At 44.1% G+C, this 24,476-nt stretch overlaps 1 protein-coding gene across 1 annotated transcript in view; it reads right to left on the reverse strand.

Moving 5' to 3' along the window:
- Positions 1-23,010, reverse strand: part of slc8a1b (solute carrier family 8 member 1b) — a 128,395-nt gene extending 105,385 nt beyond the window's left edge. The window contains exons 1-4 of the mRNA XM_068731845.1: positions 22,748-23,010; positions 9,309-10,236; positions 7,295-7,459; positions 4,177-4,967 (exon numbers count right to left, since the gene is read on the reverse strand). Of these exons, the coding sequence (XP_068587946.1) occupies positions 4,177-4,967; positions 7,295-7,459; positions 9,309-10,184 (1,832 nt within the window). The 5' untranslated portion in view covers positions 10,185-10,236; positions 22,748-23,010. The remainder of the gene's footprint in view (positions 1-4,176; positions 4,968-7,294; positions 7,460-9,308; positions 10,237-22,747) is intronic.
- Positions 23,011-24,476: the final 1,466 nt, after the last annotated feature.

A 24,476-nucleotide genomic window follows, 5' to 3' on the forward strand; every position in this document is an offset into this window, starting at 1 on the left:
GAGTGACGGTTCTTCGCTAAATGTTGTGCGGTTGTTTACTGAGCTGAGTTTCCGTCAACAGAACCGACACGTTCACGGCCTCCATGTCTGCAGCAGCTGCTTTCAACGAGCGTGACATTAAAAGGTGAGAAAAGACAAAGTATTTGAAAAAGAGAAAATACCACCATTGTCCTTTGATATCGCTCATTAGGCTACTGTACTATTACTATTAACAGCAACCGTTTTGAACTATTAAAGATCATATCGAGATTGAGTTTCATTGTACGTTTCTGAAAACCACGGATACCATTAATGTCGACAATTCTGAACAAAAACGCCGTTTCATATCAGCCTCGTATCACACTGGCAGGAACGCACAATGCCACGTGATTAACGTTGTAAACCAGAGGTCTTCAACAAGGGGTCCACAACCTCTAGGGGGTCCACGGAGGTACTGCAGGAGGTCCGCGAAAATTTTGGTTGATTGGACAATTTGTTTGTTATTTTGTTTGTTTTTTCCCAAACATGAATCTGTCCATTATTTTAATAGTTCAGTATTGTGTGCAAGATAACAGGTGTGTTTATGCATAGCAGTGGTACTAATAGGCCATCACTAATTTTCAAACGGGGGTCCTTGGACTGAAAAAAGTTGAAGACCCGGTTTAGGCAACGCGACAACGTAAAGTGACAACGGAACACGGCATCGGAACGCGGCAACGGAACGCGTCAATGGAACGCGACAACGGAACGCGACAGCGGAACGCGACAACGGAACGTAACTAAAGTAAATAAATAATCCACCGCCCTGAGTGGACTTTCTGACGTTACGTAAAAAGCATCAACATTTACTTCATGTTTCATAGCGAACATGAACAGCCATCTCCTGGGTGAAAGTCCTGCGTTGTGTTTGCCCCAACCATCCCCACTCCCACCCGTCCAGAGAGGACTAAATAATCATTATCATGATGATGCAAAAAAAAAAAGACTCCAGCATTCAATGCATCTGTGGTTTGCAGAGATACTAACGCCAACATTAGTCCCTGGCGACTGTTGAAGGACACCGTGTGGGAGTCAAACTGATTTTCTGGTTCTGGTTTTGGTTACAAAATGGCCTCTTCCTACATGTTCCACTTCAGAGACGAGTGCTATAGTTTGCAGTCATTCTGCTCCACCTCTGGGTCTTTCCCCTAGGAAACACACACACACACACACACACACACACACACACACACACACACATACACAGACAGTGAGCTACCATGATAACCGGAAGGACAGTCCATCATTTGATTTGGACAAAGTGTTATTAAAACCCACTTAGTCCTGGCTGTAAGAGCAACAAGCTATGGAAACTATGCAGTCGGCCACATGCTGAAGGAGCCAGCCCTGCAGACATCTGCTTCAAATCGGACCAAAAACAGAAGAAAAACCGAGAGAGAGTTTCACTGTTACTAAGACAGCATCTCCCCCATCCATTCATCGTGACAGCACACTTTGTTTTGTGTCATTACAACCCCCCGTCCTCACAAACAATCGGAACATTTCCAGACGAGCGCTGTAAGCAAACTTTTGGTTTCCAAGGCAAACGGCTGCAACCAACAACTGATGGCTGCCAGCTAAAAACCAGACAGAGCTCTACATCTCCTCCCCACCGCATGTCTGAACCAACTGGCAGGTCGAGTGAATTTTTAATATCGTCCCATATCACATGGAGTATCTCAATCAGCCACAGGCCCACAGCAGCAGCAGATCTTAACCTCAAGCCTCCCAAGAAGGCAAAAGTCAATCATCCGTCCAAAAGATATTAATTTAGCCAACATTCTGTGACAATGAAGGATCCAAACGGTCAAAGTCTGCTGACAACTCCATAAACTAGCAAGAGGCCCAGACAGTCAAGCGGCCGCACTGCTGGAAGCTGTGCAGCTTATTGTATTCTAACTCTACAGGCCCAAACAGGACGAGGCGCCGGCGAGAAGTCTCTACTGCAAACAGTCATTTGTGTTGGCATGGAGAACACGGCCACCCTGCTGTATGAGAAAGAGAGGGAGGCCATCAGCCCCCCCCCCCCCCATCTCCAGCCTTCTAACAGAAAACAATCATGTTGCACCATGTTGAGTGTTTTGTGAAAAACAGCAATTTCACTTTGCATTGTGGGAACGTATGGAGAGCGTATTAAGTGTAATCAGCAGCAGTCACAAAGACAACAGAAATCCATATGAAACGGTCATCGTCATCGGAGGAAATCAAAGACAATGTCTCACTAGTGGTGTAAAGACGACTATGAGCAACAGAAATGTGTTGCTATTGACAACAGGAAACAATAAGAAGAACACATTTTTGCAAAGAAGGATCGAAACCTCGAGCATAACTTCAGTCCATTGCACGTTTCAGACCTGTAGTTTATTTCATGGTTTCCTTGTTGTCATTGTTTGCTGCTGTCAATCATGATCAGTGTTACCCTGAAACTCCCCATCTCCGCCCAGTCTTTGCAGCTTCATCAGCTTCATCAGCTTCATCAGCCGACACCACCAGTATCTGGACTGGGGCGGACGCCCCTCGGTTACAAATCTCCCAGTAGAGCCTAAACGCCAAAGACTCCTTATCATCACACACCATCTTGTTTGTAATAAACAAATATTAAAATGCAATTATAACAGGGCCTGTGAGCAACATCATGATACTCTGAGGTTGATGTAGATTTGCACGACTAATTGAAATTTGATCAATATCGCAATATGCCAAACTGCACTTTTCAAATTGCAAGAGGCGTAATATTTATTTAATGTGTTCCAAAAAATATGATTTTAATTGGAAAATGTTGCTGTTTGGTACAGATCCACGCAAAAATCACACCATTATCAATTTAATATGTTTTTCATTGAACAGTTTCAACGTCAGTCAAAAATAATCACAATAAGATATTCATTAAAGCCGTAGCTTGAATTTACCATCAACGCAATTAAAACTTTTTAATCACAATATCGGCATTTCCCGTATGCTGTTTTCTAGAACCAGTTCCCATCGGTTCTACTGTCACCGTGTGAGTCAGCTAATGAGTCAGCGTATCACAGTACCAGCTGCTGTCCACACACAGAGACATGTATTCACAGAAGACGTTATCAACATAAAATGTTTTAAAGAACAACAGAACCGAGGACTTTGGAGTTACTTTGGGGTTTCAAGCCGAAGATGTCGGCAGTGCGCAAACATTTGGCTGATAGCTGGATCTAATTCCCTCAACTGTGAGTAGGTCAGGATGAAGAGTATCGTCACCTTCTAAATCACCGCTGTGGTAAAAGGCCTCCCGGGATGTGGTCCAACAGCAATCGCGGACTTCACCGCGAGACACCGCCAGATAACGAGTCCACTGCGTCTGGGCTAAGAAGAGCTTTGAACTGTGGCTGCGGCATTTCACGGCAGGGATCCTTAAATTAAACTTTAAGTTCTTTTCACACAAAACAAGATGACACAAGTAAAAGCCTCTAGCTGGCTGCGTGAGTGGTTGCTCTGGGATGTTCTCACGCAGTAGAAAGCAATCTAAAAAGGGCAGCTGGCATTTCTTCTTCTTCTTTGTGTATCCAAATTAAGTTGAGCGATAGATAGCTCCTTCTTAGCGTTGCCCTGAATCCCTGCTGCTTGCTGAATTCTTGTACCGTTTGCAGCATCCAGCCCCTCTAAGTTTTCCCTGAAGTGCCTCACTTGAGGAAACCTCAACACTTCAATTGTTCAATTATTTCCACGTCCCGACATTCAAACCGTCAGCCGTCCAACAAAGAACTCAACTTCTTGGCTCCTGCGGGCTCACAAGCTTCAGCCATTGTTCTGACTGCACAACAACAAAGAGTGGATCTGAATTAAACCCACAAAAGACTAAAACAGCAGCACAACAGAATCCAAAGCAAAAATAATTAAAACAGACAGATGAGGATAAAAGTAGAGAACGAATGAGTAGAAAGTAGAGACAGGTAAAAGAAAAAGGGTGGGGGTTTTGTTGATTTGGTCCTCGATTAGCAGTCCGCCTCGCCGCTCATCGTGACCACCACATCACACTCACACCTCCACTTTCTCACATCATCAGCAGCAACATTTGCAGCATCACACCGACACGTAGCGTGAAAAAATTTGAAATCAAGCAGATCGTGACAGATAAATATCTGCTCGAATAAAATTAACACTTAAAACGGGTGAGTTACTCACAAGATCTCGTCGTTCTGAAATTCCAGGATGCCGTGAACGTCCTCGAAGTCCTCTCCGCTGCCTCGCGCCGTCCCCTCCACCGTCTTGTACGGCAGCATGACCACGCCGCGAGCCCCCGACGTTCTCAGCACCTTCACCTCCATGGTGCCGACGCTCTCGCTGACGTGGAAAACGGGCTCCTCAAACGTAAAGATGCCGGCGTGGTCGTCGTCAAAGATGGTGACGGTCGCCGTGGAGGGTAAGCCGAGACACGCCATCGAGTCCACGTGATTGGCCGACTCGCCGTCTTCGGGCTCCTCGCCTTCGGACGTCAGCACTTTCACATTGGAGAGGTGGATCAGGAAGTTCTCGTCCTCTTCAAAGATGTCGTCGTCGATGATCCCCACGCGGATCTCCTTCATTGTCTCACCGGCCTTGAAGACCACCATGCCCTCTGTGAACTCGTAGTCCGAGCCGGCGTTGGCCGTTCCGTCTTCCGTCCGGTAGTCCACAGAAATCGTTTTGCCCAAGTCGCCGCCGCGCCGCATCACGTTCACCGCCACCGTGCCGCAGTTCTCGAGGCACTGGTAAGAGCAGGGCTCAAAGAAGATCTTGGAGACGGGGTCGTTGTCGCCGACATCAGAGCGAACCTCGTGCATGCTGACGGCCTTTCGCGCCTGATCGGCGGCATGTTTCTTCAGGATGTTGCCGGCGCCCGTCATCAGCCGGGTGGCCTGGCAGCGGTAGAAAGCGCGGCTCTTCTGCTGCTGGCTCAGGACTTGGTAGTTGGCAAGCTCAATGAGTTGTTCCACCTGGTCGGACGAAACAAGAAAGCGCATGAATACAGTAGGAAAAGGTTTTCAACACGGCAGCTGTTCTAAAACATTGGTCCGCATTCACATCCAGACTGGACCCTCAGGCTGTTGGTGTCGTATCTAGTAGCGTGGGAAAAAATGTCGTCTATGACAACTTGTTTAAGAGAATGTGGTTGAACTTGTCCGGCTGAATCACAGAGATTCATGAAGCTTGTCTGGATAAATAAGTACTGCTGTGTCATGTGGGCGAATCCAACGTCAGAAACGCTCAAAGAACAGCGATCTTACAAATAATATGTAATTAATTATGTGTGTGTTGTCAACAGAAGTGTCGCTTTGCTCCAGCCATCCAGAAGCTTTAAATATGGAATTAAAACTGTTTCCAGCATCTAAATGTCTGGTCGTTTCGTGTCCGGTTGTCAGAATCAACTCAAACTCTACAGAACAGACAGAATCACGACCAACAGGTGTTTCAGTTTAACCAGTGACCGTGTTCACTGGTGACGAGTGCGTCCGTGGTTGCTCGTAGTAACAAACGTGAATGTTTTGAGGTCGGTAACAAACACAGATGAGTCTGTATTTAAAACCGATGGAAGGCTTTAACGAGGACGCCGACATGTTCTGTTGGTGTTTTCACGACAGCTGCCGTCACTACGAGTCACCAGTTAACACGGTCGCTGGTTAAACTGGAACACCTGTTGCTCGTCATCTTTGGCTGCGAGCTGTTACACGTGTTGGCGACCACCGGACTGTTCGTGACGGAAAGCCACTTTGTTTTAGTTGCATTCTCCATCTTTGGTGGTTAATGTTCTTCCATAGCTCGACAAGCTAATACGTTGCTTCCGTTGCAGAACTGCTTTTGCACACGTATCTTATCCTCCATCACTGTTTGCAAACTGTAAAATGGTTCGGTATGTTTCAGAGTCTTTATGAGGCGAGCTAATGATCTCACGTCTTCCTAGAGGGGGGACACCGTGCATATTCCACTAAAGACAAAGAGGCATCAAAAGTAGTCTGTATCCTCTCCTTCACTATTTGGTCAGCCAGCATAATGGGGGCACCAGCATCAACACCTAGGTCCCAATGAGGGTGTAGTGAGGAAATCCAGCTTGTATCAGCTACAGATGTGCTGCAGGTCAAGTCCACAGCAACCATTATTGTAGTCGCCTAAGGTTCGACACAGAATAAGACGAGTAACTGCAACGCCAAAGCGCCTCATGTGAAAATAGGACTGAGGGAAATGTTTGTTTTTGACGACAGGTTAATCAGCCTCATTGTTAATCCAAAGACGGACGAGGGCAGAAGCGTAAAAACCTATTGTAGCAGCTTCTCATGCATGTAAGACGGATTAGTATTTCAGCTGCTTGTCTTGATGCTTCCATTATGAGTTCAATTGTTAAACCTTTTGCACACAACAGGAGGGGCAATGAGTGGAACGCCATGTTTGATTTTTAATTTTTTTTCAAATAAAGAGGTCTGCAAACAGACAATGGTCAGAGAAAAAAAAGGAAGATTTCTCGGGCATTCATTCTAGATTTCACTCCAGGGTTAGGGTTATCTTTGAGATATTATCAGGCATTTTTTATTATTTATTTCTTTATTTAAGGCAGTATATATTCATTTCTTTATTTAAGGCAGTATTTCTTTATTTCTTTATTTAAGGCGGTATATATTAATTTCTTTATTTAAGGCAGTATATAGTTATTTATTTATTTATTTAAGGCAGTATTTATTTATTTAAGGCAGTATTTATTTATGTATTTATTTGAGGCAGTATTTCTTTTTTTAAGGCAGTATATATTTATTTAAGCCAGTATTTCTCTATTCAAGGCAGTATATATTTATTTCTTGACAGTATATATTAATTTCTTTATTTAAGGCAGTATTATTTCTGTGTTTCAGGCAGTATTTCTTCATTTCTGTAGGCAGGCATTACTTCAATGACCCTGAGTGTCTTCATTTACAGTCGACAGCAATGAAACTAAGACACATTGTCTCTACCTTTATCATACTTTGAAGTGAATGGAATATGAACCGACTGGAGTTTAACTGTGGATTTAATGCCTGCTCTGTTTCCTTTGCAATTTTCTCTCTCTTTTTTTTTTTAAACGTATCATTATCAGATTCATTTGAGAGATTGAGATGAGACCTCAGCTGCATTCATCACTATAATCACCGTAATGGAAGCAAATAGAAAAGTGCGTCATCTGTTGCTGCTTATTTTTTGTCAGTTCATTTCCTACAAAAGAAAACAACGCTGAGGGGAAAAAGAAAACCCCGACAGGAGCAGCGGTGGTTCTGCTCTCTACGTGAGGTCGACTCACCTCCTTGTCAGGGTGTTTCTGCTTGAGCTCCTTCAGGATCTTGGCCATGTCTCTCCGGGTCTCCTCCTCATCCAGATCCTTCTCATCGATATCCAAACCCAGCGGACCGTCCAGGAAGTCAACGCCGTGAGAGTTCAGCATCTTCCCATCCATCTCGATGTCCACCTTGTAACGGAAAAGAGAGAATTGTAATCAGTGCCATTGATTTGATGTCAAATCTCAAGGGAAAACCCATTTCTGGTGCCATAACGGAGGTTTATCGACAACTGTGTGTGTGTGTGTGTGTGTGTGTGTGTGTGTGTGTGTGTGTGTACCAAGTATGGCCTCTTAACAGCCATGCAACCAAAGGTAAGACATAGTTTATGTTTATGTGTCATATCATAAGTTCTCTGGTTTAGTACAATAAACAATTTATCTTCATACAGCTGAAAGATCGCCGTTTGTCCCACGAAAAATATTTGTGGCACATCTACGAATTACGGCTCATTGTTTTTTCGTAGGTATTGCTACGAATGGTGGATGAGACCAGCCTGCAGAATAAATAAAGAGATACCAGAAGGAGCTTTAATTATGTCAACAATACGGCCGCCATTTGTTTCTCTCAGAGTGAAGGGCTTGTTCTCGTATTCATTGAAAGCCCTTTTACAGTTTTATTGATGAAAATGTCGTTTAGCTCTCTAAGCACGATGGCAATTTAAAACGTTGAAATTATGAGGCCTTCCCCTCAGCTTTTTGGGTTTGATTCAGTGATTTCTGTTAACCAGAAGTTGAGATGAAAGTGCTCTTCATGTACTAACGGAGCACTGGCTCTTAATGATTAAATGAGAGAAACTGCATCACCAGGCTCTACGTGAATGTGCCGTATGCCACAATACTGAAAATGTAATTAGATGCACGGGACATCACACAAAGCAGCAGATAGTAATCACAACAGGAAATGAAAAACAGACAGTACTAAACTATCCGTGTGCGTTTGCAGTAATATTCTTCACGGATAGAGTTTACTCTGGCAGACGTCCAGTCAGTAAAGCAGATAATTGGTTCAGACACACGTCTCTCATGAACTCACTTCCGCCTTCAGTAGAGCACCTTATCTGCTTACCTTTGTTTTCTCCAACATTTGCTTCACGACGGCTTAATTAACCGGGCGGCTCTTCACTGACTGGGCCTTTGGAACGGGCCCGATATTTGTTACACACTAATGGAGGACTTATTTTTTACGCATGCCAAACTTAGATACGACTTTTTGTTATTGTCGTCATATCGAGTGATATCTGTTGGGGATAAGAAAAGTAGAACTTTGCTTTGTCTACAAACTATTTACCATTGAAAGGAACCACCTGCTTTTTGAAGTAAATTATTATAAACAGGTTAGATTCAGCTCAAATGAACATACTAAAAAAGGCTTTAGTACCAGAACAACACAACGTGTTCGAAATCACGTTATGGATTTTAAGGTTGTGGTTTCGTCGCCTAAACCAAACTGTTTGTGACAGTTTTCCTAAACCGACCTGTATGGAGCTATTTTAAGCCCAATCATGTAGTCTTTCCTAAATCTAACCTAAGCTCTTTTACCTTAATCTACCTTTTTGTGTTTAACCTAACGTTGGTCCGAAGAACACAAAACCACACAGGTATTTCGGTAGACTATTTCACGTGAGACTGCGTTGAGAAAACAGTTCAGTCACATTATCTGAACAAATGCATTTGGAGGTGAAACTGAAAGTGAGTAAACCGGTAATGAGGATATAATCATCCCTCACAGCGCAGCAAACCGTGACTTCACTGCATTCCTAGATCTCAGCAACTGGTTTGATGAATGCAACGCTAAACCCCCCCAAAAAATATTAATACCCAAGTTGTAAAGATCAGTGTTGTAGGAAGCTTTTATCATCGTGTGGATATTTAATCCTATAAATATTCCAGCAGCTGTGGGAAGCTGCGCTGTAGCAGTAATACTAAAATAAAGTAGTAGTGGTAGTAGTAGTAGTAGTATTAATTCCTCTGAGCGTACCTTGGATGGAAGTGGGCGGTCTCCCTCGGTCTCGATGATCATGCCGCGCTGCTTGCCGGTGCGGTAGCGCTTGTACACGTACTTGTAGAACAGCAGGCGGCGGTCGGCCACCCAGGCGAACAGCACACAGATGGGGAAGAAGAAGAAGGTGAGCAGCCCCTCCCACACCTGCACGACGCCGGGCGAGATCACGGACAGGATCAGGTAGAGCCAGATGTAGGCGAAGATGCTCCAGGTGGCCGTGACGAAGAAGACGCGGAGGTGCTTGACCTTCCTCGTCTCGCCGTCCGGCACGACGTACACGCAGAGCCCGATGATGACGAACATGTTGAAGGCCGCGGAGCCCACGATGGTGGAGGGGCCCAGTGTGCCGGCGTGGAACCCGTGACCTATTACCTCTATGACCGACAGCAGGATCTCGGGAGCCGAAGAGCCCAGAGCCATGAGGGTGAGATTGGAGACGGTCTCGTTCCAGATCCGGACGGTGGTGGTGGTGGTTTCCCCGTTGGGTTTCTTGATGGTGATCTCCTTTTCCTGCGACGTGATGACCTCTATCGATGCCATGAACCGGTCCGCGATGATCGACACGCCCAGGAACATGTAGACCAGAGCCACGAAGTAAACCGTCGCCCGGGCCACTTTGTCACCGAACGACGGGTTTTGGGGCTCCCAAATGGGCAGGACCACCCCCTTTGCGCACGCCTCGGGCTTGCTGCATTCAGTTTTATTGGTGGACACGGCGGAAACGGAGCTACCCAAGCTCTGCTCAGGGGGAGCGCCGGCCAGCGAGGGGTGGAGCTCGAGGAGGAGGATCACCGTGAGGACTGCTAGCCTCAGGGCAGGGGACCGGAGGGAGGAGTGATCCCAGCGACCCATGTCGACGTCCGAAACCGGTACCGGGAGGTGACGATCAATGAGGATGCTGAACCTTTAGAGAGAACAGAGGAGGAGTCAGATTAGACCAGCTGTTCAAAGCAGTGACATGTTTGGATAAAAGGGTTTAGGTTTGATTCCCTTTCACTTTAAATTTGAATTGAAGATTTAGGATGACACATATTTAACCCGAATATACGGCAGGCATTTGGGTTTAACGGCAGATATGACTTCACAATATCATTTAAATACCTCATCATGCACAGTAAAAAAGTAATGGATTTCAGTTGTAACAGGCGACATGATTCTGTGTTGCAGTAAAAAGAAAAACAGCGTTGTTTAGAGGCAGTGTGTGTGTGTGTGTGTGTGTGTAACGCTTTTGGCTTCTGTATTTGTTTGACTTCCTGTAAACAAGCAGTGAAAGGTCAAATCTGCATCTGTCTTAAAAAGACTAACGTCACCTCTGCAGAATTCTGAGCGGTGCGGCTGCTCACTTTGAGGCATTAAGAACCACAACACCAAACACACACAAAAAAAAAACCAAAAAAAAAAAACACATGTTTCAGGTCAGTTGTTTGCTTAGCTGCTTGAGGGGCAGCAAGTTCAAATAACCACGCCGAAGATAAACTTCTGCTCGGCGCTATAGATTTCCGTGGAGCAGCTTCTGAATCTCGCTGCCACATTCCTGCTGCAGTCAAACCCTGCTGTTCCTCCAGCGAGCCGGCCACGAGTGTGTGTCTCTGATAACGCTGACTTCTGTCAACAACTCTTACTAGCTCGCTGTGAACAGGAGCGCTCCGGAGCCACACAGACGTCACTTTGAAGGTGATTTTGTGCTCCAAATACATTATTTTTAAAACCGGAAAGCGAGATAAGAAAAGCTGAAGGAAAAAAATGAGGAATGAGGAAACAAACAATGGCCTTGAGGATTACCACAAACTTTTATTAATCTCTCAATCTATGTGGCAGTCAATGAATTCATCAAGTTATCGTTACATCCCTTCACAAAAAGTCTGTGATGGGTGTCTCTTCAACGATGAACTGGTGGAATTACCAACTCATTTGATTTTTGAACCTTTATTTGACCCTCGCAAAATCACTGAGGTTCTCCGTCATTTTCAGTGATGATGAGAAATACTGATTAACGTTGAAACAAATTGAAACAAAAGGAGGTCAATACCCAGTGAAATGGATTGAAGTGCCTTGAGACCATTGTCTTGAATTGTTCAGGGGCAGTGAGAGTGTCAATCTTGAGAATGCGTTGCAGATAATTCCCAATGTGATTGCTTTGGGGATAAAAAAAAAAAAAGGATGTTGTTTTTGAAAGAACTCACAATCATATCATCTATATCTGTCTATCTGTCTGGCCAACACCAACGTATCCTGTTACAAGAGTTCCTATGATATCTTACAAAAAAAAAAATACTATTCTGCTCATGACGTGAATACGGTCTTTTCAAAATAAACTTCCGTCTTCACAGGAAGCAACTTAGTTGGGTTGAGGCAACAAAAGTCATTACGGTTTGGAAAGATGGTGAAATACTGCGTTAGGTTCAGGAAAAGGTTCCTGGTTTGAGTTAAAATAACTACAGAAGTGTGACAAAATAAACCAACGATGACTTCTCGGTTCACACGGTTCACAAACAGGGGGTCTCCTGGGTGAAAGGTATCGTGGGATATCTGCAAATTACAGCGCATTTATTTCCATATAGCTGCTAACGCTGTATGAGAACAGGCTGCCCACACGCATGACGTCTTCGCTCACAATGCAAAGACACATCTGTGCAGACAGTCACCCAAGAACGCACTTTTACCACCCTGTAGACCTTTTAGTGAAAGTAGTGCTGCACACACACACACACACACACACACACACACACACACACACACACACACACACACACACACAAGTAGTAATCCTTTTAAATCAGGGATCGATAAGAAGAGCGGAGACCCGAAACAAAGATCAGCTCAGAACTCTCCTCAAACCAGCTTCTCCCGCTTTCCAGCATGCCAACATCTATTTCCCGATAATTAATTGTTCACACTCTTACAATGCCGAAGCAGCACAATTTAGCCAGCATCAATATTTACATCAGTACTCTTCTTATGAATCACCCTTACCGCACATGCAGCGAGGCCCTGGAGACAAATAGCCTGCGCACTATTTAAGGCTAAATGAGCTACACAGTGATGTAGTGAATGAGTGAATGTTCATTCAATGTATTACACACACAGATATATGCGTGTGTGTGTGTGTGTGTGTGTGTGTGTGTGTGCAGTGCTTAATGTTGATGACGGCTACTTGCTGCATAAATCAGTTAGTGTGTGATGCGTAGTAAGTCTAAATATGGTGTCTTCATTTTTAATATCTGGGTTGAGTCAGCGTGTTGGGTTTGACTGCGTGCCGACTGGGTTCAGCTGTGGCGTGAGAGCTTTTCTGCACTAAAGTCAAGAAAATCAATTCCAAAATAAAATTACACATCTATTTAATTAAACTTGAATCGAGTACACTCGCAACCAAACATAGTCCTCCCGGCTAATGCGATCCAGAGGCTCTTTGCGTCCTTGTGTGTCCACTCGGGGCTGTGTGGGGCATTTCAAAGTGATCAATAATTCAATGTGCTTTGGCATTTGGTGCTTTTCACTTAAGGATGTCATTTTTTTTTTTAAAGGCTGATGGCTAAAGAGCATGCTCTCTATATGTCAGCTGCTCTCTATAGAATACCGTGTTTTTTTCGTTTCTTCTCTGCACCGGTGCTCAACCTGCAACACGGTCTCACGGCAGTGAAATAGTCACAAAATGACCTCGATTGGTTTTGTGTACAGAGATTGTCAGTTTTTTTCAGGACGACGTTACGTTAAAAAACGAAAGTTAGGTTTAGACAACTAAACCAACAGTTAGGTTTAGGCAACAAAACCAACAGTTAGGTTTAGACAACTAAACCAACAGTTAGGTTTAGGCAACAAAACCAACAGTTAGGTTTAGACAACTAAACCAACAGTTAGGTTTAGACAACGAAACCAACAGTTAGGTTTAGACAACAAAACCAACAGTTAGGTTTAGGCAACAAAACCAACAGTTAGGTTTAGGCAACCAAACCAACAGTTAGGTTTAGACAACTAAACCAACAGTTAGGTTTAGGCAACTAAACCAACAGTTAGGTTTAGACAACTAAACCAACAGTTAGGTTTAGGCAACTAAACCAACAGTTAGGTTTAGGCAACAAAACCAACAGTTAGGTTTAGGCAACAAAACCAACAGTTAGGTTTAGACAACAAAACCAACACTTAGGTTTAGACAACTAAACCAACAGTTAGGTTTAGGCAACTAAACCAACAGTCATGTTTAGGCAACTAAACCAACAGTTAGGTTTAGGGAACTAAACCAACAGTTAGGTTTAGGCAACTAAACCAACAGTTAGGTTTAGACAACTAAACCAACAGTTAGGTTTAGGCAACTAAACCAACAGTTAGGCTTAGGCAACTAAACCAACAGTTAGGTTTAGGCAACAAAACCAACAGTTAGGTTTAGGCAACTAAACCAACAGTTAGGTTTAGACAACAAAACCAACAGTTAGGTTTAGACAACTAAACCAACAGTTAGGTTTAGGCAACTAAACCAACAGTCAGGTTTAGGCAACTAAACCAACAGTTAGGTTTAGGGAACTAAACCAACAGTTAGGTTTAGGCAACTAAACCAACAGTTAGGCTTAGGCAACTAAACCAACAGTTAGGTTTAGGCAACTAAACCACAACCATAAAACCACAACGTGGTGTCGACCACCGGTCTTCTGGTTGAAAGTCCTGTTTGTTGGACTTGTCCACCTCCACTCAGGTCCACCAATAGTCGTCTTATTGGACATCATAAAGTACGTTACTTGCTCTGACTCTTGCTTAGTCAAACGGATGCATTTCATTCATGTCTCCACCACAAATAAGGATCCTAATTCACTTTCCGTTGGCATTATTTTCATTCGTCAATTCTTGTCTCTGTACACGAAACCAATATATTATAGTAAATGTGATATTTAAAGTGTAGGACAGTACAAATAAATCAAATCATTAACAGGGTAATGTGTGTAAAAATATGACATCCTAATTAAATGAAAAGATGATGCATAACCGCTCTCACTGTCATCCTCGCTGTGACTCATGATCAACACCTGCACGTCTTCATATCAAAAAGAGAAGCACATTAAAAAGGAGACAGTCATTAAAGAGAGACGGGCCACCAGGTGGAGTCTAATAAGATTCACCACGGGTCAGAGGCAATTTATACCTCACGCTTTAAGTTTAGGTCTCTGTGCGTCAGCTCCCCCCGACCAGCAGCTAATATGAAAATGTACGCCACAGGAGGCAACCTTCAAGTTATTTCATACAGGGAATATGCTGCATAACTTAAGATATTGCATGTAAAAAGTTTAAAGAAACGTCTTAAAGGAACAGTGAAATGAAATACACTTATTGGCTTTCTTGCTGAAAGTTAGATGAGAATATTGACACCACTCTCATATTTGTCCATTGCATATGAGGCTGCAGCCAAGCACTTGTTAGCTTAGCTTAGCATAAAGACTGGAAGCAGGATGCCTACCAGAACCTCTAAAGCTCACTTACAAACATATAGCGTCATATTCAGTGTGCATAATCTGCACGAATGGTAGTTTAGCATCTAATGTGTAAGATATTAAACTCTGGGCACTGTGCGGTTATAACATGTCCCTCTCTAGAAGTGCACTGATGCTTAGGAGACCATTATACGACATCACGGAGAAGCATTTCAATTCTCACAGCCTTTATTGCTCATTATCCTCATGTTTTCCTCGGCAATCAAACGATAATCAAAGTTGATTCGCTTTATTGGCGCCGCTCTGATGGGCCAGTGACCCTGAACCGGATAAACAACGTAAAGGATGACAAAGCCATGGGAGCTGCCACAGTCCTCACACTAAACCACGGAGGTTGCAGTGCCTTCCAAAAGGGCTATTTTTTATTTCCCAGCTGGTTGATGACTTCCTTCTTTCCTTTTTTTTTACCACTCAGATATTAACAGAGTCAGCGCTCTGTTTCCTCTCACAGACTTTGATGATTTAAACAATCCTGACTGCTTTACACTTCACCAGGAGATTTCACTACAGATGACTCGAGATCACTGCCTGTTCTGTTTGTAGTTCTGTTTGAATTAAACACGACTAAAAAAATGTATCCTGCAGGAGTGACTGAGTGCAGTAGTTCTCTCTCTGCACAAGAACCATCACCGGCTATTTTATGAATGAAAAACCACAGACCGGATACAAGACGTGGACGTAGTCATGGTGACGTCGCCTATTTGTTTTGTGGACTGGCGGTTTAAAGCCTCCAGTTCAGAGATTTTGCTCCCAATCTTGGATTACGGCCGTCGCCATGTTGTTTCTTCTTCCCGCAACCAGTGAACAGGAAGTGACCATATTTGGACGGAGGAGGAGTGATGTAGAGATGCTGTTTACGTCTCTGATAGAGAGACCTGTCAATCACTGTGTAGCCCCGCCCCCTAAAGCATACCCTGCTTTATGGTCTGTTTGACTCTAAATGGACCATAATGTACTAAATGAACATCATGCTGTATTGAAGAAGACTTGAAACTAGAGATTGAGACCATAAACTCATGTTTACAATGTTTACTGAGGGAATAAATCAAGAGAGAAGTAGAGTCATTTTAGACTAGACTTCTATACAATCAGAGGAGTCGCCCCCTGGTGGACACTAGAGAGAATGCAGGCAGAACCGAAAGTTGCCGCCTGGGAAATACTGAAGCCCTGGTATCAGCACATCACTGAAGGCTGCATGTTTATGACTCTGCTACTAACACTACAGAGGCTTAGCTGCTGAACCGGGGCTTTTATTTTGGATTTTGTACTTCAGGGTTTCAGAAGACCCCCCCCCATGATTTCCCCATTGTGTTATGACCTCAAAAACACGGCTCCATTTCAGGAGAAACACGACGCGAAACGAGCCAAAACATTTTCAGAAGGAAGAAGCAGAAACACACTCTGGACCTCTGAATCTTCCCCAGAGGCAAGAAACAAAAGCACAATATAAAGTTAAGAAAACCACAACCGTGTGCTGCGCTGAGGCAAGCTGTTCCCTCTCTGCCCCAATACTGTCATTCCTCTGGAGCCTCTGAAGGCGGCACCCAAAGGTGCGAACAAGGCAGCTGATTGAACCAATAAGAAACAGAGAAAGGACAGAAAGAGGAAGACAGGCGAGGACATGTAGGACATGAACCCACTTTCTGCATAAACCGCTGATGTTCAGAGACTGAATCGTGAAGCGAAACCACAGTTATCAGAAGTGATGTAGTGGTGAAACGATATAAAGACGAGTAGGTATAAAAATAAACCCGTGTGTTGCAGCAGAAGAAGAGGCAGCCTGTACAAGATGCATTATCATCGCCACAGGGCAAGAGAAACTAATTCAAAAACAATGAGTGAAAAAGAAATATTAAAAAGTTACTAGAAAGGACAGAGAGAAGGATGTAAAGAGAAAGACTGAAGGAGAGGGATGTAATGACAGGAGTGAGACGTCTGGAGGAAAAGAGAAAGAGAGGAAGAGACAGAGTGATAGAAAAGATTCAACACAGTCTCATGGCAGGTTTTTTTTTGGATATCGTTACGCTAAAAACGAAAGGTGGTTCAGGGAACTAAACAACTTAGTTAGGTTAGGAACAAACATCATGGTTGGGCTTAAAACAACAACGGACGGTTTAGGCAACAACACCACGACCGCAAAACAACGTGGTGTCGACCGTCGGGTCTTCTGGTTGTAAGTCCCGTTTGTTGAACTTGTCCACCAAAAACAAATCTCTTTGGATATAATGAAGCATTTAACTTGCCCTGACTGTTGTTTAGTCACATGGATGCATTTCATTTGTGTGTCCAAAACGAACAAGGCTCCTAATTGACTTTCTATTATTTTCATCCAGAGCGAAAACAAAGAATCTCCAAAAATTCGTACACGAAACCAATGGATTTCACAACATGACATGATACTGGGCTGGAGGAGTTAGTCTAACCGCCATAATAAAATAAAAGGGATGTCCCACTGTAGTGTTCGAGTGAAAGCAGGACCAAATATGTACACACACACACACACACACACACACACACACACACACACTAGCCCCTGCAAACAACTGAAGATTAATGGTCTGCGTTTACCGTCATTAGAGGGACGTTGAGCTCTTTTAGCCTGGCTCTGCCTTGCGGCCAATCCTGGAGCCAAGATGCCTTGTCCTATTATTACACTTGGACCGGAGGAACCGTTCAGACTGGTACTGTACCGCTCAGGGCTACACAATGTCCTACTGTCACTCTGCCTACGCATCGACGTTATCTCCACGTCCGTCTCACCGGGATGTGACGAGGGGGAGAGTAACGGTGAAAAAACCGAACTGGATGTAGAAGTAAAAAAATCATTAGAAAACTCAAAAGTGGAATAAATCACTCCCTGTTATCGCCAGTGCTCCTTTTATTGATGGGAGAAGAAGCCAAAGGCGAGCAATCATCCTCAAATGAACAACCCTCCTTCTAGGGGAGGCTGGTATAATTAGTATGAATGGTATTTTTCTCAGCATTCAACATGTTATATGACACTGGCACAGTGCCGAAGCCTCCAGAGAACTCCGTGTCCTTTTTCCAGCTTTTTACAAAACCTTAACAACCAACACGTTGAATAGCGACACTTGGTCAGTGGCAACACTCTTCAAACTACGAGGCTCTCCGTTCACTTCTAGCATCAGTTATGGACGTGTCCGTTTCTAAGCGTTAAAACGCATAGTGACTTTTCAAAATAAACTTCCACCGTAGGTTAATTTAGGTTTTAGGTTTACTTTGTTAGGGTTAGGCAAAGAAGCTGCTTGGTTAGGGTTTAGCATGAGATGGTGATTTGTTATGTAACTTATGTACTTGGCGTGAGTGAAGTACGTAAGTCACATAACAAAAGAGGTTAAAAAGTGGAGCTTGACTACGGGACACAAGCAGCGGTCTCCTTGGTGAAAGTCCTGTGTTTGTACCAACCATCCACAACCTCCTCCATGCATGGACTCCCTATGAAGTGCTTCATATGATATTTTATGAAAAGTTACTTCTCGTTTTTTCTGTGCGTTTTCCAGCAACACGTCTCAATTTCCTCTCGTTACATGCATGCAGTCTTTTCAAAATAAACTTTAGTCTTCACAGGAAACAGCTCAGTTAGGTTTAAGCAACGAAACTACTTAGTTAGGTTGATGAAAAGGTCGTCGTTTGGACCAAAATAATCACGGAAGTGCTTACTGAAGTTATATGCTGGTTAAGCGGTTTGTTGGCTGAAAGATCATGGTGTGTACGACCGTGTGTGTGCTTCAGCGTTCTTTACACTTCCTGGTTCATGTGGAATAACTTTTTGGTAGACATTCTACGAATGCTGGATGAGAACAGCCTGCATACAGACACTAAAGGGTGCATCAGTGCGTCAAACACTGAACAAGCGCTAATCAATACTTCTATATCGTCAATGGGTCAAACGACAACAAACCCGTTTATCATCTTTCAGCTCATTGTTTTGGCATTTCACCGCATTTTTCAGCACGAGGAGGCAGCTGTCCTCAGCAGTAAGACAATGATACTATCTGATAAACTCACTATAGACACAAGACTGCTGACAGACAGAGTTTGAGCGGAGCTTGTAAGCAAAACGTGGGATTCAGCCACCCAGTCGTTTCCTTCAGGAGTTGGTGGCGACCAAAACAGAGCAAGAAGACTGAACATTGGATTTAAATGTGTTGGAATGCTAATGTTGCACTGTCACCAGCTGGATGCTGGTGTAACTGTTTGCTAACGTGCTATTTCAACAATGATAATACTTCACTGTTGTCTGAACAGCTCCTATAAGTCTTTTCAAAGAACAACAAGCGTCAGTGTTTCCCTTAAACTAAAGCGCAAAAGAAAGAGGCACTCTGAGACATATGCTATTTATATTTGACTTGATTACTCTGTACTCACGTTTTCATCCTACTACGCTACACTACTCTATGCGTAGCATGTAACCTTGTTTGGATTCATCCATATTGTATCACTGAGCCCATTACCGTATGGGTGGGGGGTTGTGCCTGACTGCTCTGTTCAACCGCCGACTACGAGAAACACGAAAATCCAGTTATTCACATGCTTGTTAAAAGTGGGACATGATTATTTTAGTTTTTTTTAAAAGCCTTGTTGAAGACGTTTGGTAGCCTCCGTGTCATCCTACAAGTATTAATCTACCGCTGCTGTTTTCCAGAATTAGCGCATACTTCCAGCCCAGCAGTGCGCAGCATGAAATGCAGTTATACTGGTCAATCAAGGCTGTTGACAATGCTTTTACTAAGATTAACATGACAATGATATATTTACGTTTCTGTGATTTAAATCGTGCCTTTAACAGCGCTGACATTATGTGTCAGTCCGACGGGGTTAGCGGTTTGTTTCCCCATTACACATATCCATCATGTACAATATATACATCTTGTTTATGTTACTGTATTAGCTGTTGCTGGTTGTTCTCATTCATCTACTAAATCGTGAATATGTGGGGCTTCCATGTAGGGAAGAGGTCGGGGTGGTTGGACCAGACAGGATTTTCAGCCAGGAGAACCTGTTTGTGTCCCGTGTGTGACGTGAGTCAACGTTGACTTATTTTACATCACTTTTGTTACGCAACTTTTGTCGTGAACCGACGTCAGCTGTGTCAGAAAAGTCGTTATTTTATGTAACAAGCTGTTATTTTACATAAGAAACGTTCTTATTTTACGTAACAAACATATTTTAACCCAAACCACGATCTTCTTCTAACCCTAACTAGGGTTTGTGCAGACGCACTGATCCCTCGCGTTGCTGTACATTCGCGGTAAAAAGCACGAAAAATGAAAAAATAGCTTTCCGTGAGATATCATACAAACTTTTGTGTGAGGACAGGTTGATCGGTTGTACTTCTGTACTGAACTGACAACAGTTGACGCACACTGTAATAAAACAGTACACTCCCGTATTAACGTGAGGACTCGATTGACAGTGGAGGCGCACATATCAACCAATCAGAGGAACTACAGGTGACCTGGTGACTGGTTTGCAGAGAAGCCATCGATCTGCGTATTGATTTCTAATAGATGAACTCTCCCTCAGGGCTTCACACAGGAGGCTACTTATGGCTCATTACAATCACTTTTATTTTGATAATGTATCTGTCCTTTTAATATAAAGAAAATTGTGAAAATGTATTTGAAAAATGAAAGAATGGTGGTTGAGTGGATTAGAGAACCTGCAGTACCTTCAATAGGATTGGCTGATCAGCAACCCGTTATGCATGTTCCCTCCATGTCTCCCTTGACATTATCAGAAGCGTTACCTGACCCGTCCTCGTCATGGAAGAAGCCTGTTTACTGTCAACCGGAGTGAACCGGGTCCATTTCACAGAGAGAAGCAGAACGGCTTTGTATTCTATGCGGGAACATAAAATCTGTCTGAACGGATCCAATTGTTGAAATAAAAAGTAGCCTACTAATTTATTCATTACGTGTTATGTTTTAGCTTCACAACGGGGGATAACGTGCTGTTGTTCAGTCTGACTCTCGTATATGCAAAGTAAATGACATTTTCCTGAATGAATAATTAGTGAGTGATATGAATTTAACAAGGTCACGTCGTATATTAAAAAGGTGGAACCCTAAAAAAACAAAACATTTTTAACATGACCCCATAACAACCCAGGCGGAACAACGACACTAATCAAATAGTGACACTTCCATTAATGTTCCAAAAAGAACCAACAAAGAAAAAGAACGAATCTGTAATTGGACTTTCAGTAGCACATAGTCAGCAGTGATGATGCTGTTGCATTGCGCACTGTGGCGTCCGGAGCCTTTTTCCTTCCTCTGACTTATTTACTACATAGTGACCCTGCAGTTGTTGCACTGGAGCAGCTTCATGTCTGCAAAGCTGTGCGCGCGCGTGTGGTGTGTGTGTGTGTGTGTGTGTGTGTGTGTGTGTGTGTGTGTGTGCGCGCGCGTGTGCGTAGTATCCATAACCGGCCTGATATCTGATCGATCCCAGACCCGCTGAGATGGAACCTCCATCCCGCGTCAGACATGGATAAAAACGGTTTTTTACTGTAAAAACACATCACTGATGTTAATCTGAAGCGGGTTTTATTGCGATGCCCTACAAACGAAGCCTCGCCGCTGCACCGCACAATCTCTCCTGTCCCATCAATAACCAACTGCACCACTGCTGGAAGGTAAAGGAGGCGGTAAAGACCTCTGGCTGCGTTTCAGTTTTTCATTGTCGTAGATAAATATTTCATACAGCCTGCACAGCGGATGAGCTACAGTCCCTCTGTGTCTGCCCATAAAGAAGCCGACTGAAGTCAGCTGGAAAAAGATTGCCCAGAAAGCCTTGATGGTACCTGGCTGATGTGCCAAGCGCGTCTTTGGAGTGTCACGTCAGGAGAACGACAAGCCGCTGCGTTCTGATACGTGCCAGGTTCACAGTAGCTGATGTGTGAGGCTCTGCTGCTGTCTCATCTTTTAGAACTCAGCAACCTTCAAAGTAAAATACGGTTTGTCCTCAAAGTCCACGTTTAAGACTTGAGAACCCAACGGATCCGGTTCTGATTCAGAAACAACGCTGATTGTTAAAGCCCATTCAAACTCAACAAGGGTTCACATTTCTACCCAACCTGCTCTGCACTGATGTGCAAAAAAAAAAAAAGTGCTCCATCAGCCCCAGCGGCGCTGTATAAGGATGGAGACGTGCAGAATTGCGCAAATGTGGTTCTCCAATAAGCGTTAAAAGGCGACTGGATCATTCAACTCTCTGCTCGGTTTTACTATCTCTGAGGGGAAATGGAGCCCCGGTTGCGCATGTTTGCCCCCTTCAACTTCCACAATGAACGCCTGTAAAACGGGTGGAACGTGGAAACCGGAACGTGCTCTGCATCCGTAATTACGATCCCTCTAGAAATAAGCGAGGCAGGTCGGGTTTAAACATGTGGAAGGGAGCGGATAGCAGGGGGAGGAGGGTGGGGAGGAGGAGGGGGGGGGGGGGTGAAAGGCAAAAAAAAAAAGAAAAGAATTCCAGACCCTGAAGAGAAAGAAAGCAGCCTCCGGATCCTTAAACCGGTTGCTCATTTTAATGAAAAAAAACAAAAATTACAAAGCCCTTCCACCGCACCCAGTGATTTGTGAATCATGCCTATGAATCTCAGTCACAGCGCAGTGTGGACAGCGCGCTGCGGGAGGATGAGCTGAGGGCAAACATCGTCTCAACATCGCATCCAAAAAACCCTTCCGACGCGTGGCGCTCTCAAGTCTCCAACCCCGGGGGGGCTCCATGAGGCGACACCGTCCCCCTTAGCATCCCATTCCCTCCACCTCCCTCCCTCCCTCCAACTAAAATAAATAAAAAGAACTTGCTTTCACCAGACAATGCGGCGAAATACAAGCACAGACCCCCTCTCCAGCCTTCAACATCTGTAACCCCCCGCTGAAAACGTAACCTAGAAAACTAGAAACCCACCTTTTTCTCCAGAGTGTGTCCACGAGACAGTCAGTAGTAAAAGCCGGTCTATAGCTCTACTAGTAATAGTAGCAGGACAAGGAGGAAGAGGAGGAGGAGTAGTGGAGGTAAGCCCGTAGTGGGGAATGGTAATGGAGACGCAGGGAGCTCTTATACGCCAGCCAAGGCGGCGTATCCACCGACCGAGACGCACAAAAGAGAGGGAGAGGTGTCCGGATTCCCATGCACTGACAGCTTCTTCTCTCTTTTTTTTTGGGGGGGGGGGGGGGGGGGATTTTGTTGCTGTTGTTGTTCTCTGCCGTTGCCTACTCCTCGTTTCCATGCAGCGCGACCTGTATGATCGGATGACCGGAGCGGCGCTTCATCAGCAAACCCGCATTTGTTGGGACGAGGCGGCGCGCAGCACAGCGGACTTCTTCCTCATTCTTCCCTTTCCCCGTTCCCCCCCCCCTCTTCCGGCCGCGTGCAAGCGCAAAAGGAAAAGAGAGAGAGGAGAGAGTGAGGGAGCAGAGAGAGAGGGAGAGACAGTGTGAGAGAGTGTGTGTGTGTGTGTGTGTGTGTGTGTGTGTGTGTGGTGTGTGTATGCGCGCAGGTCTCTACTTCGTCTGTTCACTCACACACCGACCGAGGATCAGCGCGCCCGCCCTCCTCCTTCGCTGTGTGTGTGTGTGTGTGTGTGTGTGTGTGTGTGTGTGTGTGTGTGTGTGTGTCCCTCATTCAGTCGTTGTGTGTCTATTCACATAAATCTTGCTCTAGCCCCCCCCCCCCCCCCCCCTTTCTCTCTTACTCACTCCCTCCCTTACCCCCTCTTTCGGGTTAATATCACTGCCCCATTGAGAATAAATGGTGAGTCCAGGAACATGTCACATCTTCTCCTTCAACTTCAAACAAAGCTTTATTGACATAACAGGTCAGGAACCTTTCTACAGCGCTGACAAGTATTAGCATTGACAGATTGTTAGCAATACATTCAGGCCTGAATAAGCAGATAAAATAAAATATAGACTTAAAGGTGAAACACTTTGTTTTTCATGCGGTTGGTCACTTTTTGGTCTCTTTTTCCTTCTATAACTCGTCTTCTTTCAGACTAGAGGAAATAAAACATGTATTTTATACGTCGTCTGTTTATGTCTGTAGATTTCTACTAAATTCACCAAAAATGTCAAATGTAATTTAACTCTTTAAAGGACGTTTTCCCTAAATTAGTTTGTTCTCAGACTCTGATCCACAAATCTCCACTTCAGTAGTTCTGACATACACCAAACTTCACACGTTCATTCCTCTCTATGTTCTGAAGCTTTCTACAGAGGGGTTTGTTCACACAGCATTCAGAGACTCATTTAGGAACATGGAGGAAATAGATGTTTTATATCCGTTAACAGTATTTTCTGATTTATGGAGTGTTACGAAGAGATATCATAAACTCCCTCTGTAAACACCTTTGACCAATAAGTTGCAGCATGTATTAAATAAACTAAAAAATAACTGAAGGGTCCATCGACTCATTGACCTTTAGGAAATACAAAAACCTCCAGTTCTGAAGAGTGAAGTCAAAGCTTCATGTGTTAAAGCTGCATTCTCTCTAGTGTCCACCAGGGGGCGACTCCTCTGGTTGTATAGAATATCTAAAATGACTCTACTTCTCTCTTGATTTATTCCCTCAGTAAACATTGTAAACATGAGTTTATGGTCTCAATCTCTAGTTTCAAGTCTTCTTCAACACAGCATG

This window comes from Cebidichthys violaceus, unplaced genomic scaffold (assembly GCF_023349555.1).
Source record: "Cebidichthys violaceus isolate CVI_PGR_0920_01 unplaced genomic scaffold, fCebVio1.0.p SCAF_54, whole genome shotgun sequence".
In the NCBI taxonomy this organism is placed as follows: domain Eukaryota; kingdom Metazoa; phylum Chordata; class Actinopteri; order Perciformes; family Stichaeidae; genus Cebidichthys; species Cebidichthys violaceus.